Genomic DNA, 17,509 nt, shown 5'->3' with positions numbered 1-17,509 from the left:
AGTGCTGGGGTTGGCCCTGGCTCCTGGGATGGTGTAGTGTGGCACGGGGCCAGCAAGGCTCTCTTCCACAAGCCCCTTTCCTGCAGACTGCTGCTTTAAAAGCTCTGTAGGAGAAGGGAAGCAGTGGAGCTGGCGGGAGCAACCACAAAGAAAGCTGTGAGAGGCCTTTGGAAGCCAATTATTTTGAAATAGTGTTGACATTCAGCTGCTACTAACCCTATTCCAAAATAATAACCAGCCTGTTATTTTGAAATAATGGGCTTGGTAGTGTGGACACGCCGCTTGTTTCAAAATAAGGGGAGTTATTTCCAAATAACTCTCTACTGTAGACCAGGGCTAAGGTACCACAGGACTCCTCATTGTTTTTAGAGTTACAGACTAACATGGCTACCCTTCTTCTAAAACTAAGATTTTGCAGTTACTGAGGCTACCTTTTGGGGAATTCCTTTTGTTAGAAAGAGGCACAGCAAAAAGATTATTTTCCAGAAACAAAATGTTTTACTGTAGCTTAGAATATATGATTGAAATTGTCAGAGCAGTTGGTGATCTTGCCACACATTTCCCACTAATTTTAACAATATGAATTCTGAACCTACCACTCACTGACATCAGTGGAAGGGTTACCATTGCCTTAATAGATATGTGATCTCTCTCTCTCTCTCTCTCTCTCTCTAACCTTGGAGTAGGCAATAATTTCTGATAGGGGGCCATTCCAAGAATTTGGTAAGTAGTCAAGAGCTGCACTCCTCTATGATATTAAAGGAGAGTTGGGGATGCAGGTTGGGTACAGAAGGGAGCTTGGTATGTAACTGGGGTGCAGGAATGGGTAAGGTATCTGGGAGGGAGTTTGAATGGAGGGATGTGTGACCCAGGGCAGTGGTGCAGGAGGGAATCTAGGGGCATGGGTTGTGATGTGGAACAAGAAGGGTTTGTGACCTGGGGTAGGAACTGGGATACAGGAGGGGGTGTAGAGTCTGTGGTGCCAGGTGCAGGCTCTTACACTAGGCCCTGCTGAGCCCCCAAACTCTGCTCAAAGTGGCTGGCTGCTGGGGCTAGTGTACACATCTTTGCATGGCGCACACTATGCCTGTGCACACAAACTACACCTAAGCAGTTCCCATTGGTGGGTTTCCAGCTAATGGAAGCTGTGGGGATTGTGGTAAGGGTGGGGGCAGTGTGCAAAGCCTTCCTTCATCCCATTAAATAGGATATGTGGTGCAGATGCACAAGCTAGCTCCAGAAGTCTGTCACTTTGAGTGGTGTCTGGATGTGGCAGCCAGCCTGAGGGTCCCATGAGGCCACGGGACATTGGCAGCCCAGAATATTATGGTGGGCCAGATCTGAAGGTTTGGATCTGGCCCAGCAGCCGTATTTTTGTCCCCTCCTGTTCTAACCAGTCAATAATAATGCCTGTCTATTAGACAAACTGGAAGTAGCAAGGGTTGCCACAATAAATAGAGATGGTCCTGAGCTTCAAAATCTTAATCTGCTTTGTAACATGCCCTAAACTTGATTACTCTTCTGAACCAAGGTTTTGCATCAAGCTAATCTTCAAGAAGATGAGAACAAGTTGTGGCATAATAAAGTGAGGATGTTTATAACAGTCTCCAATGTATCAATGAATACAAAATATAAGCATTATCTTTCACTTGAGGCATTTGTTATAGGAGGATAAGTATGAAGAGAGCTGCAGCTTGCTGTCAAACAGGCAAGGAGTGAATGATTTATATTCTTATATTTTTGAGTTAAGCAGTATTGCCATATTTTTATTGAATTAAGGTGACTCCACTAAGCACAACATTAATCACGTGTATGTCTAGAGATGAAAATAAACCAAAAAAATCTTCTAGTGATTTCTTCAAGTGGACAACAAAAACATGAAGTTTTTCCCTTTGCAACTGATGTGCAGGCTTGCTAAGAAGGAGCTCAGAGTAAAATTAACACTGTCTACTTGCAAAAGCGGTGGTGGTTTTCAAAAGAGTCATGAAATTTTAGGAAGCCAACCTTGAAAATAGGTTCAAAGATGCAAAGCCAAAAGCAAGGGCATTGTGCATAATAACTGGACTGGGTTATTTAAAAAAAATTAAAATGCAGATGTCAATTTGGCTACATGCTTCAGAAAACCAGGTCTCTGACACAAGCCATGAATTTCAGTAGGTGGAAAAAACCAGGCCTTTCAAAGATGTGAAATTGTTTCTATTTTCTGATGCTAAAAAAAGAAGATTCTGTTCTCTCAGTGGAAAAAACCCATTGACTTCATTGACTGGGCTGAACTAAAGGCTTCACTTCCATACAAAGGCAATCTTGCTTATTTATCATGGAGTGGCAGCTTACAAAGCATTAAATAGGAGTCATATGTAGGTTCAGATCTGGAATCTAATTCAGAAGTGGACATGCATGGCTGGCTAGCTGATAATAGGTTTCTAGAAGCCATAAACTCCTTGGTACAGGTATGAAAGCTAATTTTAATATATCAAAAAGGACTTTGCATTAATATTTAGAACTTTTGAGAAATGTCCCAATGCAGAACGGCTGTGTGACTGTCTAGATCTGAATAGAAATATGTTTTTCCAGGTTACTATTAGATTTCTTTTAAATGTAGACAGAAATAACCCTAATTTAGCAGCAGTATGAACATACTTGCATGCTAGGCAAGTTTTGAACTTTTGTATTTCTAATTTATATTGTGATAGGGGAACCTTTCTAAGCATTAGTGCTCAAAAATAAAATGATGGGTGCTGGCTGTCAACCTTTGTTGTATCTTTACTTTCATTCACTTTGGCTTGTGATGGCTGCACCTACTTTAACATTGGATATCCACTCTGGGCCAGAGCATTATGTACTACTTGTTTGTTTGTTTTTTTGTTCCTCCCCAATTCATGAAGAGCAAACATATACAGGCAGTCCCCAGGTTACGTACAAGATAGGGACTGCAGGTTTGTTCTTAAGTTGAATTTGTATGTAAGTCGGAACTGGTACATATTGTAGGGGAAACTCTAGCCAAACATTTCTCCAGAGCTCAGTTTTATTCTCCCACACCTCACTTCCCTCAGTCCTTTATTCTCAAGCTAAGGTGTCTGCTGAGAAGCCGCTCCGCATCTCCCTGGTCTGCTGGGGGGGGGGGGGCTAGCTTCGCATCTCCCTGGTCTGCTGGGGGGAAGCAGCTAGTGCAGGGTTGCCTCACCCCGTTTGTAAGTAGGGATCCGATGTAAGTCGGATCCATGTAACCCGGGGACTGCCTGTACTTGCAGTCAGTGTGATGTTTTTATTTAACAGTGGGACAAGAAAGAACAGAAATGATGTCACTGAGGGTGTATAGAGTGGGTCTCTTCTGACAGTGTAAACTGAAATCTGAAAACAAAATGGTTTCGGATGTTTGTACAGAGTGCTTAGAAACATAAAAAAATCCTGATTTCATAGCTACAGAAATGCAGGTATATCCGTTCCTCCAGGATTATAAAAGTACAGTTGGGCATGTGTCACTAGGATAGGAATTGCGCTATTACAAGCATTCATGACATAAGTTCACCATCACTGTACTAACTAAACCATCTTGTTCCCTTGCTACCTACCCAGGATAGCCGATCAAGAGAGTCTACTTTGTCATGGTTGAAGACTACAAAGTACCTAGAATATAAGAATAGGAGTAAAGCTAATAGATCATTTCTCTCCTGATGAATTGTTCGTTTTTAAAAATGAAAAATAATTTAATTCTAAATTTCCTTGTTCAAAAGTGAATTTTAATGAAGTATTAGGTTTGCTGATTCAGTAACTATGCAATAAAATGGGAATAATCTAAATTACTCTGCTTATTAGCATATACAGTGCAGCTAATTTTAAGTTTATGGAGATGAAAAACTTGATAAACTGAGATAAAAAGGGGATAAGAACTTTACAGAAGCTAGAAGGGCAGCAGAAAGAAACTGTTTTCTCATTGTGCAGTTTTTGAAGGTTGGCATTTGTTCTGATAAATTTTCATATAGCAGATACAAACCAAAAAGGTGGGGGACCAATGTAACTTCAATGGAACCTGATCGTATTATAAATTATTTTAACAAAGCACTTGCAGGAATGGATTGATGGACTGTTGTTCCGTACTGGTTTTTTATCCTTATTTTCAATAGTGTAAATTTTGACAGTGATAAAGACACAAAGAAATAGGTAAAGTGGTGTCCTCAGGGCTATTTTAATGTGAAACCCTGGCTTTTGCAAAGCCAGTTCTGTTTCTAAATTAAAGTCCAGGTCTGAAATCCTGGCCCATTTGACTCAATAGTAACAGTTCCATTGACTGTAATAGGGCCTAGAAATCACTGTAGATGAAGTCACAAGTTTTCACTGGATTTTTAAAAGGGGGTTAATAAGGATTAAAGATGTATGTTTTATTCTGTCTTCCCAGAGAGCAGAACCTTATACTTGTGGCTGCTCTTGGTTTTTTTGCTGTAAGGGGTGCCAGACGGTTCTAGGTAGCACATACTTTCTTGCTTTGTCTACGGTTTGAGGTGTGTGTGTGTGTGTGTGTGTGTGTGTGTGTGTGTGTGCACGCGCGCCTAGCTGCTGGGGTCTTGCTTCAGGACTAGAATTCCTAATTACCATGGGAATATAAATAAATGAATTGGGGGCGGAGGGCGGGATTAACAGCTGACTGATGATGATGTCAACAGTTTGTTTGAGGGGTATCAACTCCACAAGAAGTAGCCTTCTCCATTTTATAGTGAGAACTCATCTATTCCCTGGTTTCTCTTAAAGGCAATTTTAACCTGTATGGCATGGACTTGAGCACAGTTGCTGCCTACTGTTTTAGGATACTCAGGGAAATATTTAAAAATCTATTTGGTTTTAAACATACGTTTAAGTCACATTAAAATCAATGAAATTTAAACATGTGCTTAAAGAAAAGCATGTGCTCAAGTGTTTTCCTGAATTGGAACCTGCCAGCAAGTGTGTTATTAATGCTAGATGATGGATATTCTGGTGTATCTTTATGTATAATATTGCAGCATTCAAAACAAACAACTTAATTTCTTTGACTCCTCAGTATTTTTAGGCAACACTAAAATAACTGGATTATTTTATTAACTATTTAAGAAAGAGGGGCATCTGTTTCTGTATTAGATGACTTCACTGATTAAATATATTTTGAGCTGTATTTTAATGTGAAGTTAAAGTGTAATGTGTCTAAGTGCTTAATAATTAACATTATATCTACGATTTGTTAGGAATATGATGTTGATGCACATGCTGTAGTAGCCTAGGCCCTGATCTTTTATTCTACTTCCGTAGGTAGCTCAGTCCATACCAGTATGAGTCTTGCTGGTCCACCTACTATTTACCTATTGACTATTATATCTTTGTGTTGTATACAGGTGACATGTCAGCAGCAGTGCCAAGTGTTACACTGAAAATTGATCCTCAGGATCTTCAGATCCAAACATTTACAGTGGAGAAGTTGTTGGAACCATTGATAATTCAGGTATTTTAGTATGGCAAAATATTCTGGATATTCATGAGAGAGATGAGGGAAGAATTTACTTTACTCCTGCCTAATGATGGAAAACTGTATTGAATCTTCTGCACTGCTAAATACCCAAAACTAACTCAGGGATAGTGCAATTCATTTAGCTTCCTCTATTCTCAGAAATGCAGCACACTTTATTGTACCTAATGTAATCTGTTCCCTTTAGACCCCTATACAATGTTACCCAGTGAATGTGTAAACGTAGAAATAGTCTCAGTAGATGTCACATGGAAGGAAGGAACTGAGTCTGCTGCAGTTGATGGACAGAGTGGAAAGGAATGGTCTTGATACCTATAGATAAGTCTAGTTATCTGAACTTTTAAGGGTTAAATTCTATACCATAGATCAGTTAATCTAACAGATCGACTCTCCCTATTATCATTGCCATTTAATTGTTGTATACTGTACAATCATTATTTTAAATTGCTGCTGTTGACCAAAAAATCCCAGGAACTTGGAACAAATGATTAAACATGTCAGCAAATGTATAAATTGAGCATGTTAAGGGAAAGCAGAGTTGCACTACAAAATCTAGGGTTATTTCAAAAGTGTTCACCATGTAAGTATGTAGCACTTAAAGAGAATTTTTACCATACGCAGCTGAGTTTACACACACACAACCCTTCTTTTTCTATTTTTCACCTTGTTTTTGGGAAAAAAATCCTATACAGATTTGCCATAGAATGATGCATCTTCTATGTCATTGTATTTTTAAAAAAGCGTACTTCTATTATAACACCCTATTATAAGAGGTGCTTTTAATAAGGCTAGGAATGGGGAGTGCATCCTCTTCTCTTAATCCTAAACTATTCTTGATTTTTTTTTTTCCTTGATACACGGATGTAGTGGCACTTCCTTCTTGTAACTAGGAAGCTTGCCCCTTTAAGGGCTAGAGGACTAGGGTCAGCCAAGCCTAGTTACTAAGGAGAGACACCTAAGCAGGGATCAGTTGATTCCCCTATAAAGAGCAGCAGTAAACTATGGGGACAGGGGTGTTCTTAGGGAGACTAGGATGGAGTACAGAGGTTGCTGGGAGTGAATAGACTCCAGAAGAGGAAACCTGGGACTTGAGGAGTTAGAATACAGGCAGTAAAGGCCTCAGAACAACTTGATGATGAGGTAAATGGGTGTATCTGATATGTTGAATATTTGTTAATTTAATTAACTAGAACCTGAGAAGGGGTCTGAATGTATAGAAGGGCTGATAGTTACTGAAGTGCCTTGAAGGGAGAAACTGAGGCTTTCAGGATTGTTCTGAGGCCATAAGAGGGCTACAAACAGTTGGCCATCTGACGCATCTAGTCAATTACAGGTAGCATAGAGATGTCAGCACATCAGTTTTTCAAACTACAGAGCAAAATGCTTGTTATGGCCCTGTGCTGTTCATTTATTATTTTGCTCCCACTGACTGTTAGAACAATGATCCTTCCTTAAAGCCTATTGAATTCAGTGACAGTCCCTCCCCATTGTCCTTAACAGGCAGAGATGACCTGTGGCCGCCAATAGTGAGGGCAACATCTTCTGTAGAAGTTACTAAGCATGTGCAATACAAGCCAAGCAGCAAAACAATGGAGTGTGAGGGGGAGTTCGAACGTGCATCTCTCTACCCATGTGTGGCCTCTGTCAGCAGGTTTTGGATCAGACCCTCATACACTAAAATCACTCTAATGTTGTAAAATCAAACTGTAATAATGTAAACATTGGCACTTAAAAATACCTGTGTTTGGGTTACAGCCTTTGGAGGTGCCGCTTGTCTTCAAAGGCAGTTGAGGTTACGTAGTGTGGAAGAAAACATTGTCCTCACTCTGAGTTTGTAAGCAACAAGTAGCCAGAGGCAGTTTTATTACGAGCTGCAGCAAGGGAAAAACTGGTTCGGACAGGGGGGAAGTCCCCCCCCTCACCGAGGCAGATCTTCTAATACAAGCAATTATGAAGCAGTTTATATACGGTCTATTAGATATAATAACAATAACAATTAGTTTCCTTCCCATTACAAACACCGATGGCTAACAGTTATTTAGTTCCACCCAGATGCTCCTTATCTCAAGGTCCCTGCCAGAGTCGGCATTCTATCCTTATCTCCGTATGGAGGCGAGAGGCGAAGGCAGCGTCTAATTACAGATCTCGCGTTGTCAGGCCACAGACTTAGCCTGACTCTTGCTCTCTTGTTAGCAAGACCAAGATGGCTGCACACAAATTCCCTTCTTCCCTTTTCCTGCCTCCACAGTAGCACTTTAGAGGACCAAATCTTTGTTCCTGGAAGTAACAATGTCCTAATGTTAATTGAAATAGAAACAAGGTGTTTGTTTATTGGTGCAGATACCATGAAGTGACACCAGTTGTGGTGGCAGAGGTGTGTCTGAATAAAAAGATAGGTTATTGGGGAGTAGAAGATGGAGCCTGTGCAGAACAGAAAAAATATTTTTTTCCCCTAGATGACTCTACAATAGCTTTCTTTGGCTAGTGTTATCAGATTTTCCCAACACTCTGGGAGGGGGGGGGGGGGGGGGAGGAATGCTCATTTATTAGGGTTACTCTTATGGGACTGGGGGGAGGTTAACAATTTTATCAGTGTGCTGCATGTGCTTACTTGTGCTCTCATATGGAGCTGAATTCTCTTCGCTGCCAATTCCCCCTCCAACTAGAGCTCTCCTGCAGGAATTAGGTTGACCTAGTTCCTTTGGACTCAGTGGGTTGGATTGAACAGCACTTTAAGCTGCCATCCTCCTAAGCCCCCAGGTTCAGCACCTCCCTATTCCTACTCTCTCACCGCAATCATTCACTGGTGAACCACACAATGAACAAACCCCACAGGATTTTGGGCACTACAGGGATTTTTAGCTTGGGTACAAGAAGTGTTGTTGCAAAGCGAATGGGGTAGCCAAAACAACACCCCTTGAGGAAGAGTGAGCAAAAGAGAAAAGCAACCAGCTCAACAATGAAAGTTATTTATTTCTGGATTGTGTGTGTGTATAAATATAGAGCCAAACACACAAAACAGTACCAATATTAAATCTAAATTGAAACTGATTACAAATTTTAGGGCTAGCAACCCATATAACAGTTTAGAAAGAGAAAAGGAGTTTTTATAGGGATTGGACAATAGTTTGAGGACACTGGATTTGTTTATGGGTAAACAGAGGCAAGACAGTAGAGACCGATCGTACCTGGTTATGGGTGATGTTCCTTGAAGGAACTCACAATGTAACTAGGCAGTTTCAGTATTTTGGATGTCAATAGGATCTACTACTAGAATTGGTCTGATAATGACTAATTTGGGTGTGAGCAGACCTGGGCTCATTAGCATCAGGAGCAGAGATTTCCCATCAGGCAGTACTTCTCTGCTTTCGGTATCTCATAGGTCAGTGCCGTTCCTGCTTTGGATGAGCTGTTCTCCATTGTGTATGCTAATGGAGATGTCTCTCTGTTCTATCTTCAATGCAGATGAGGTTAGGGTGTTTCCTTAATTCTGTCACCCTTGTCTGAAGCAGTTTGGGTGTGTCTTCCCCGGCCTTTTCATTGCTTTGTCTTTGATTCTAGCAGAGGCCTGGGGGAGGGGAATGGTTTTCCATGTGTCTCACTCCCTGGCTCCCCAAGAGCACAGGGCTGGTAGGTAACACTAGTTTCCCTAAAAGTAATATCCTATGGTCAATGTAGAGTATGAGCCCAATACTCTGCCAGGCTAGTTCCAATAACACTAGCTTGTTCTTATGGGTGAAGATACCATAATGAATGAATAAATAAAACAAAAATTCTAAGATTTGATTCTGTTCGAAGTTAATGTCTTCTGTTTGAAGTTAATGTCTGATTCCAGCTCTACATTAATCTTAAAAGAAAGTTATGAAAAACCATCTATTTCATGATAGCAAATATGTATTGTTAATCTCTCTCTCTCTATTCCTTAGTATAGTTTTCATTGTTTTGTTATATTTACTGAAGTATTGAGTGTCACATGAATTACTGGGAATGTTCCAGATTACTTATTACTTTTACATATAATCTGTGCAGTAATTGATAGTGATTTACATCACAGATTAATTCATAAATCTTTAGCCTGTTCTTTTAATAGTTTCCTCTCTTTTATTCAAGCCTTGATTTATTTTCAAACTAAAACTTCCCTCCAGCATGTAGGTAAATCTGCAAGTAATTGTGCATGGATGCTCCGGCATGATACATTTAAGTCTTCCAGTTCCATTTACTCTGTGTGATAGATGCAACAATGCAAGTTATCTACAATAAATTCCTTTGCTGGGGAAAAGATTCTCTAATCCATTAATTGCATTTTTATTATTGTAACTACCTACATATGCACTTACTTGCTTTACAAAGTCTTCACTTGGCAATAGTTGATACGTGACCCCATAAGCACCTCCATGCACCCTTCCTTACTGCTTTGGCTTGTCTCGAGCATGCTCAGTAAAACAGCTGGCACTGGCTAACTTCACTCTGCCTTACCCCCATTTCTGCCTGGCAATGTAATGGGAAAAACACCCTTTGCTTTATGCATGGTTGCATTTTTCTTTGTCTTTGTTGTTTTCATTGTAGAATCTATAAAAGGTGGGCCACACTGCTAGATCCAGTCTGTGAAGGCTGTCCAATGCACATCATCTCTGTACTTTGGAGGCAAAATCTCGGTCAACAAGTGTTGTATTTTTTGCCTAATTCACAAGCACTATAAAGTCTGATGGTACTGTCAGATTTAATAGGCTGATAACCTACAGGAAATACTTTATATAGGCTTTTTAGGTTGCAGAGGTGGCTGGTTCATAAAGCTAGGATGCAATCTCAGTGACATGCCATTTGTGAACTACCCAAACAGACTTCATAATTAACTTTTGTTGAATAATATACATAGCACCAAAGGCAACATTAATCTCAGGTAGTTGCTAACCTAAATGGTCAGTGCTCACACTGAACCAGTATTTCACTCTCATTATTTTGCTTATAGGCATAAGGACTCTGGGTGTTCAATCAACTTAAAATGTTGGAACTCGGAGGTTTGGAAAGGATTTTTGTCAGTTTCTTCCTTTTTATATTGCAGTCTTTCTTTAAGAGATCCCATCAACGTGTAAATTGTCTTCATCTGAAAACATTGTACCTTTTATTTCAAGATTTGTTGTATTTATGATTAATGGAAAACACTTCTTTCAATTCATTCATTGTGTTCATTTGACAACATTAGGACTATGTCTAGACTGCAGTGTTAAATCAGAAAAAGATACACAATTTGCTGTACACATATTTGTACTTTTGAAAGGGGGTTTTCCAAAATTTGGCGCATCTATATGGTGCCAAATTTTGGAAAAAAAGAGCTATTTTGACACATCCCTTATGCCTCATAAAACAAGGTTTACATGGATGGCAAAAGAGCACTTCTGCTTTTTCGAATGCAGTCTAGATATAGCCTAGGTGCATAACCTATTTTGTTTATGTTCAGTTGAGTTTTCTCTCTTGTACAGTTGTGTGAAGGAATCTCTCGTGGGTGTTGCCATTTACATGCTGTTTCCCAGGCCTAGCAAGAGTGCTCCTGACAGAACAGTGTCTAACTACAACTAAAGAGCCATCAGATGGGCATGTGCATAGAGGGAAAAATATGTGGGTGTGGGGACAGGGAATCAGGGACAGATTAAGAAAGGGGCTTTAGGGGCTACAGCCCAGGAAGGCAGCTCTGAGTGCTGCTGTTCCTCCTCCTCTTCCCCTACCTTTCCCCAGAGCCGTGTTGTCGCGACAAGCACAGCATGGTGAAGCTGCAAGTGAGCACAGGCCAAGTGGAACGGCCTGTTCTCCCACACACACTCCAAATCCCTTGATTGCAGCCTGGTACACCCTAACATCCCAAATGCCTCATCCCTGACCAGTGTTCCCTGTAACATTTTTCTATCCTTGGGTGGGTTGAATTTTCTTTTGGGCGGGTTGAAATGTCTTATGTGCAACACCAATATTGAGGTAGTGTGTGGATGTGCACCACCAATATAGATACACACACACAAGTCCATATGTGTGGTAGAAAATATATTAAAATAAGACACCTGTGTCTCATTGCTGTGAGGTAGCCTTAGTGACTACAAAGGTAGGGAATTAGCCTTCTTCCACTGGAGCAAGAGTAGAAGCCCCAGAACAAATTAACACATGGCTTTAGGGTTTGTAGACAGATCCATGTTTCAACGAGCTTGCAAATAAGGTGGTATCCTACAAAACTAGCATCACACCTAGTACTTGCTACTTCTGACTCGTAAGAGCCAGAACTCTACCACATAGCAAAGATCTGGCCTTAATGCAATACAATTTACCATGTATTAATTACTAACACAGGATTTTTTTTTAAATAATTAAGATCAGAGTTTTAGATATCTGCAACACAACAAAAATCTGTTTAAAAGAATCTTTTTTCTTTCTAATCTTAAGCCATTAACATATATGTAAAGTTTGTTTAAAATGTAATCCTGCAAATGTCCTCCTAGCACACAACCTCTCCCGCCCGCCCGCCCAAGAAGCTTGCTTTCCCTCTCCCTGACAGCCAGAGAGGACTGCAGCAAGTGAGTCAGGACATCCCAAACAAACTTAACCCTGCCTCTACCTCACTGCACGATGTCAGCACCCATCCTCTCCTTTTTCCCCTCACTTACCCCATGCAATCAGCCCCTTACCTCCCCTTCTCAGCCAAGGAGGGTCAAAGAGACTGCTGGATTTTTCCTCTTAACTCCCCACTTCTCTCACTCCCACCCGCATCCAATTAATTAATTATCCCCCACCCCCTTCCCATTTATTCCCTGCTTATCTAGTTTGCTTATCTTCTCTGGGAGCTTTTCATTTCAGTGCATGGCAGCTCTGTTTAGCTGCTTCTTACAGATGCCCCACCCCCATGGGTCAGCTGAGCTCCCTGCCTGCGCAGGAGCTTTGAACCTCTGAGGTGGGGCTCAGAAAATAGCTACATGATCGTGCAGTGGCTCATCTTAGAGGGAACTTAGTCCCTGACTCTGCCCCAGAGCCTGCACCTCTAGTTAGAGCTCCCACTGCCTCCTGTATCACACCCATCTTCCCATCCCCATACTCACATAGATTTTATGAGGATCCCTAGGTTGTGGGATGGGGCAAGAAAGGAGGGGATCTAATAGCCCTGGGTCCCCTGAATAGTTAATTTAGCCCAGAAGGGGAAGGGTCAAATATATTTGGTGGTGTGGTGCTCTGGCCTGCTTTTTCTCTTTTCTTGAAAAGACTTAGCAAGGGAGTAAAAGGGGCATTGCATATATACATGGAAAAGTAAATGGATTGTGGTCTTAAAAAGAAGTTGTTAGAATCTTGTCACTTGGCAATATTTCTTCTTCCTCTAGCAGCAGTTCTTTTTGTATTTTAAACTTTTCTCTTTTTCTGCTGTCTCCCCTCTCCCTTATTTCTTTGTCTTTTCTGGAGAATTCTAACCATTTTTTCCTTTTGTTGTCTCCTCCCTCCAATTTTGTTTGCAGTCTTTAGAATTGTACTGTCTCATTGCTATCAGTCTCTTTTGTGCTTTGGTGTGATTGGAATATAAAGTCTTATTCACAGCTCAGTGGCTTGAAGGAAGTAATTCAGATTATGGCATCATGTATGGATGGATTATAAAATAAATCTTAGGGTGCAAGGCATGTATGTTCTTATAAGGCAGCATTAAAAAGCCTGCTCAGTAGGAATCCTTGTCTAATGCTAGGACATTTAGTTAATGGATATTTTTATAGATAGTAAACAAATTTTGTTCTGGCCTTTGTAGGATCAAAAGCTTTCATACAAATAAACCTTCAACATCCCTGCTCCCCCAAGCCCACCAAAACAAAATGTTAAACCCCATTTTTTTGAAAGCTTGAGTCTATTCTAAATAACAGAGCCTATTAAGTTCAGATGGAGTGACTTTTGGAGCACTGATCTCTGTCTTTCTTTGAAATCTGTTTTACCAAACATTTAGCTGGAAAATGAAATCAACAGTTCTGGGGTAGAGAAGGGAGTAGGAAATACTTAAAATGGGGATGGGGATATTGGAACCAATATTCATCTGCATAAAATTAAAATGCTGAAAGGATAATAGCTGAAATCAGTGCTGTATCTAAACTGAGGGGAAAAATAATGAAAGAAAGGGAATAGTGAATGAACAGAGTGTCAGAGGGGGAGCAGAGGAATCCCTAAAAAATGTACAGAGTCTTCTTTAACAAAGCATTTTTAAGCATATTAGGATGTGTAAGTACCTCATACAGGACTTCATGAAAATGTCAGGTCTACCATGCCAAACTGTAGTATAAAGGAGCACTGGGCACTACTCAAATTCAACTGTATTTTTTAAACAGTCAAGTTCAGAGCTGTTTCATGTAATAGCTGCATCTTGGATATACAGTCCCTTCTCCCTTCCTAGATTTTTTTTTTTTTTTTAAACAATGCTGTCATGACCAGATATGGAAGTAGCAATAGAAATCTGAGAATTCCGAAGTCGATACTGTTAAGATAGGTAAAGTCTTATAAAAATACCTAGCATTTTTTTTGTGGTTGGTTGTCTGAAGTCTCAAGACTGCCCAGATGAGAAAGGGGTTCTCTGTATCAAACAAGGGGTCAGATTGTTTTCACAGCTTTAAGGGGGCCTCCACTGCCAATGCCAGCAGTTCTGGGGCCCCTGCAAAGTCTTGTATGGTCCCCTCAAAACCATCATGCCCTTGTGTTTAAGGTCACTTGCAGTCACCCAGAGGGCCACAAATACAAATGCAAATCTCCCTCTGCATCTCAATTAATTACCTGTTCAACAGCAGTACTGGGCGAGTGACATCCTACTCCACCGTTAAAATTATGTTGAGTAGTCCCTGCTACATGGGGTAGCTCAAGTAAGCTAGCAGGCAAAGCTGGATAGAGAAACATGCTGCTACAAAGGAACAGTACTATGTATTCTCATGCAGGATGGGCCCTCTGAGTGGCTTTGGTATAGGTGATTATGTATACCTGCTTCTCACCACTGCCAGCTGAAGTGGGGAAAGTGTGGCAGTATAAAATGGAACAGAATGGAGTTTCCTCACACTTTTTTCCAATATGTGGGGAAAGGACCACTCCAACTGCTCAGATACAGTGACCAAAGCATATGAATAAAATAGGAGATTGCTAGTCCCAAGTGCTCAAAAGAGTCAAATTTCTCTGCCCACCCCCCTGCCGTGAGACTTCCAAATTACCATATTTAAATACACTTTCTGTTCATTTTAACTGACTTCTGGTATCTGAGCCTTTAAGGTTCATGAGTTCATACTTCTTACAAAGGCTAAAAAAATTTTCATAAATGAAAGCTGAGATTCTCATGTAATTACCTAACTCCTAAGAAAGAGACCTAAGAAAACCACCAAATATTGTGACTCATGATTAAATAATCATGGAATTTAGTAATGGTGAGTGCAGAGGGTACAGGTATAGCCAGTGCCCCTATATCTTGAGCCATGCTGCCTCCATTTGTTGTAGTGCAAGTGCTGACTCATTATTATTATTTATTATTATTTATAACTAGACTTATTTAAGATGATAGCTCCTTCAGCTTGCAAAACTCTTTAGTTGTCTGAAAGTCCCCCTCTGTTCCCACTAATCCTCCTGTCTCTTTTCCTTAGAAATGGTCTATCCTGGCTATGTTCCCCATATTACCCCAAATGTCCAAGGCATATTCATTTACCTAGTGGCTCACAGTTGGGGTGTGTCTAGACTACATGGGTCCATCAACGGAGCCATGTAGATGAGGCAGGAGGACAAAGGGAAATGAAGCGGCAATTTAAATACTCGCCGCTTCATCTAAATCAAAATGGCCACTACGCTGTGCCGATCAGCTGTTTGTCGGCACAGCGCGGCAGTCTAGACACGAGGCTTACAGGATCTGCTGACGAAGGGTTCTGGGGTCAGCAGATCCCCATTTAGACTGCCGTGCTGTGCCGACAAACAGCTGATCGGCACAACGTGGTGGCGATTTTAATTTACAGTGAGCCCTCGCTACTTCGCGGTTCGACCATCGCGGATTCACGACTTCGCGGACTTTTTTCAAAGCCTCGGGGGAAGCCGGCGGGGGGGCATCCCAGGCGCGCCTGGGCTGCTCCCCCGCCGGAGCCCCTCCGCGGCTTTCAAAGCCTCGGGGGAAGCCGGCGGGGGGGCATCCCAGGCGCGCCTGGGCTGCTCCCCCGCCGGAGCCCCTCCGCGGCTTTCTCCGCGGCTTTCAAAGCCTCGGGGGAAGCCGGCGGGGGGGGGGGCATCCCAGGCGCGCCTGGGCTGCTCCCCCGCCGGAGCCCCTCCGCGGCTTTCAAAGCCTCGGGGGAAGCCGGCGGGGGGGCATCCCAGGCGCGCCTGGGCTGCTCCCCCGCCGGAGCCCCTCCGCGGCTTTCAAAGCCTCGGGGGAAGCCGGCGGGGGGGCATCCCAGGCGCGCCTGGGCTGCTCCCCCGCCGGAGCCCCTCCGCGGCTTTCAAAACCTACTTCGCGGATTTTCAGCTATCGCGGTCGGGTTTGGAACCTATCTACCGCGATAAACGAGGGTTCACTGTAAATGAAGTGGCGAGTATTTAAATTGCTACTTCATTTCCCTTTTTTCGAATAAACTAATCTACATGGCTCCATTGACGGAGCCATGTAGTTTAGACATACCCTTGGTGAAATGGTGACTTGAAGGAGATCTCATAGATGACACCTACTATTCCTGTTCTGCTGTAAGTCAGTGCTAGACTGTAAGCCAGGCAAATCTTACATTAATTCTAGGTGGGCAGTGTGGTTGTACTCAGTAAATTATGTAATGACTGATGTAAAATAATCAATTAGTAGATTACCAGATCTTAATATAGACAAGGACTAGGATTTTTCCCATTTGCATTAGGTTTACCCATAGAATGTAATAAATTAGAACAATGAAAAATATTTCTTTCAATTCATCTTCAAGATTTTGAGAACAGAGAAATCTCATGACTGACTTTTGCTTTACAATTATTATAGTTCTGGTAAGGTGTAAATTCTTCTGTTCTGAATTTCTCTCCTTGAATTTTATATACAAATATATAATGGAAAATATGGTTTGACAGTAAACATGGTTTAAGGAAACATTGCATAGCTGCTTTTTTTTTTCATACATTCATTGTACTTCAGGTAAAGTGTAAATTTGGCTTCTTAATGGGATGTATATAAATAAAGAATCCCATTCTCCCCCTCTCCCCTATTGAATTTGAAATATGGCAAAATGATTAAGTAGAATGTCTGGAAGTGCAGAAGTTGTCATGAAACACTGAGAACCACCCAGACCTATAGGGATTCTGTTAGCACCTGCCTGGTAACCTTGGGGGGATTTGTGGCTAAAGTTCAGCTCCCTGACCTCATTAGTCAGCCTAGAAACAAAGTTTCACCCTATCTCTCACCAGCCCAGTTACTGTTTGCAAGGGATACAATAGTCCTTCCATTTCTGAGTCTCCCAGTGTCTTCTCTGAATTCTTAATTGCCAGCCACTTGAACTGTTCTCTGGTATGTCAACTCTGAATTTGCATCGATTAGTTGATAAGGGCGCCTCTGTCTTTGAAGTGTAGCACAAACAATCCCCTGCTGGCCCCATGCTCCCCATGGTGTTTCAAAGTGGCAGCACTGCCTGGAGCCCAGGGTCAGTGGAGGAGTCCCTGCTGGCCTTGGGCTACATGCAGCCTTTCAAAGCGGCAGACCCTGGGCTCCAAGTGGTGCTGCCACTTTGAAGCACCTTCTCCTTCCCCCACAGCTGCTTCTTTCTGATAGAGGCAGCAAGGGAGGGGGGGAGGGAAGTGACTAGTGTGTCGACTAGTTGTTCACGTCCCTACTCTGAAGACGTGAAACCAGCACTGCAGTTATCAGCTCCCTTTGGCACATATGCTCCATTCAGTTTGCACACCAGACATCTGCTTGGGATAAAAATAAAGCATACTTAATAATAAAATTCCCAGATGAAATAATAAGGGAAGTGCACATATACATGTCACACACAAAACAAACAAAGAAGCAACATCAGTCTTTGT

General features: G+C 41.8%; 1 protein-coding gene across 4 annotated transcripts in view; it reads left to right on the top strand.

The window, feature by feature from the left end:
• CTNNA3 (catenin alpha 3) overlaps window positions 1-17,509 on the top strand; it is a 1,020,369-nt gene that overhangs the window by 19,474 nt on the left and 983,386 nt on the right. For all 4 annotated transcript variants that reach the window (XM_075934908.1, XM_075934909.1, XM_075934907.1 and 1 more), the window contains exon 2: window positions 5,364-5,470. In XM_075934908.1, coding sequence (XP_075791023.1) covers window positions 5,369-5,470 — 102 coding nt within the window. In that variant the 5' untranslated portion in view covers window positions 5,364-5,368. The remainder of the gene's footprint in view (window positions 1-5,363; window positions 5,471-17,509) is intronic.

Source organism: Pelodiscus sinensis, chromosome 8 (genome assembly GCF_049634645.1).
Source record: "Pelodiscus sinensis isolate JC-2024 chromosome 8, ASM4963464v1, whole genome shotgun sequence".
In the NCBI taxonomy this organism is placed as follows: Eukaryota; Metazoa; Chordata; order Testudines; family Trionychidae; genus Pelodiscus; species Pelodiscus sinensis.
Note: the sequence above shows the minus strand (reverse complement) of the source record. Positions and strands in the feature narration are given on the sequence as shown.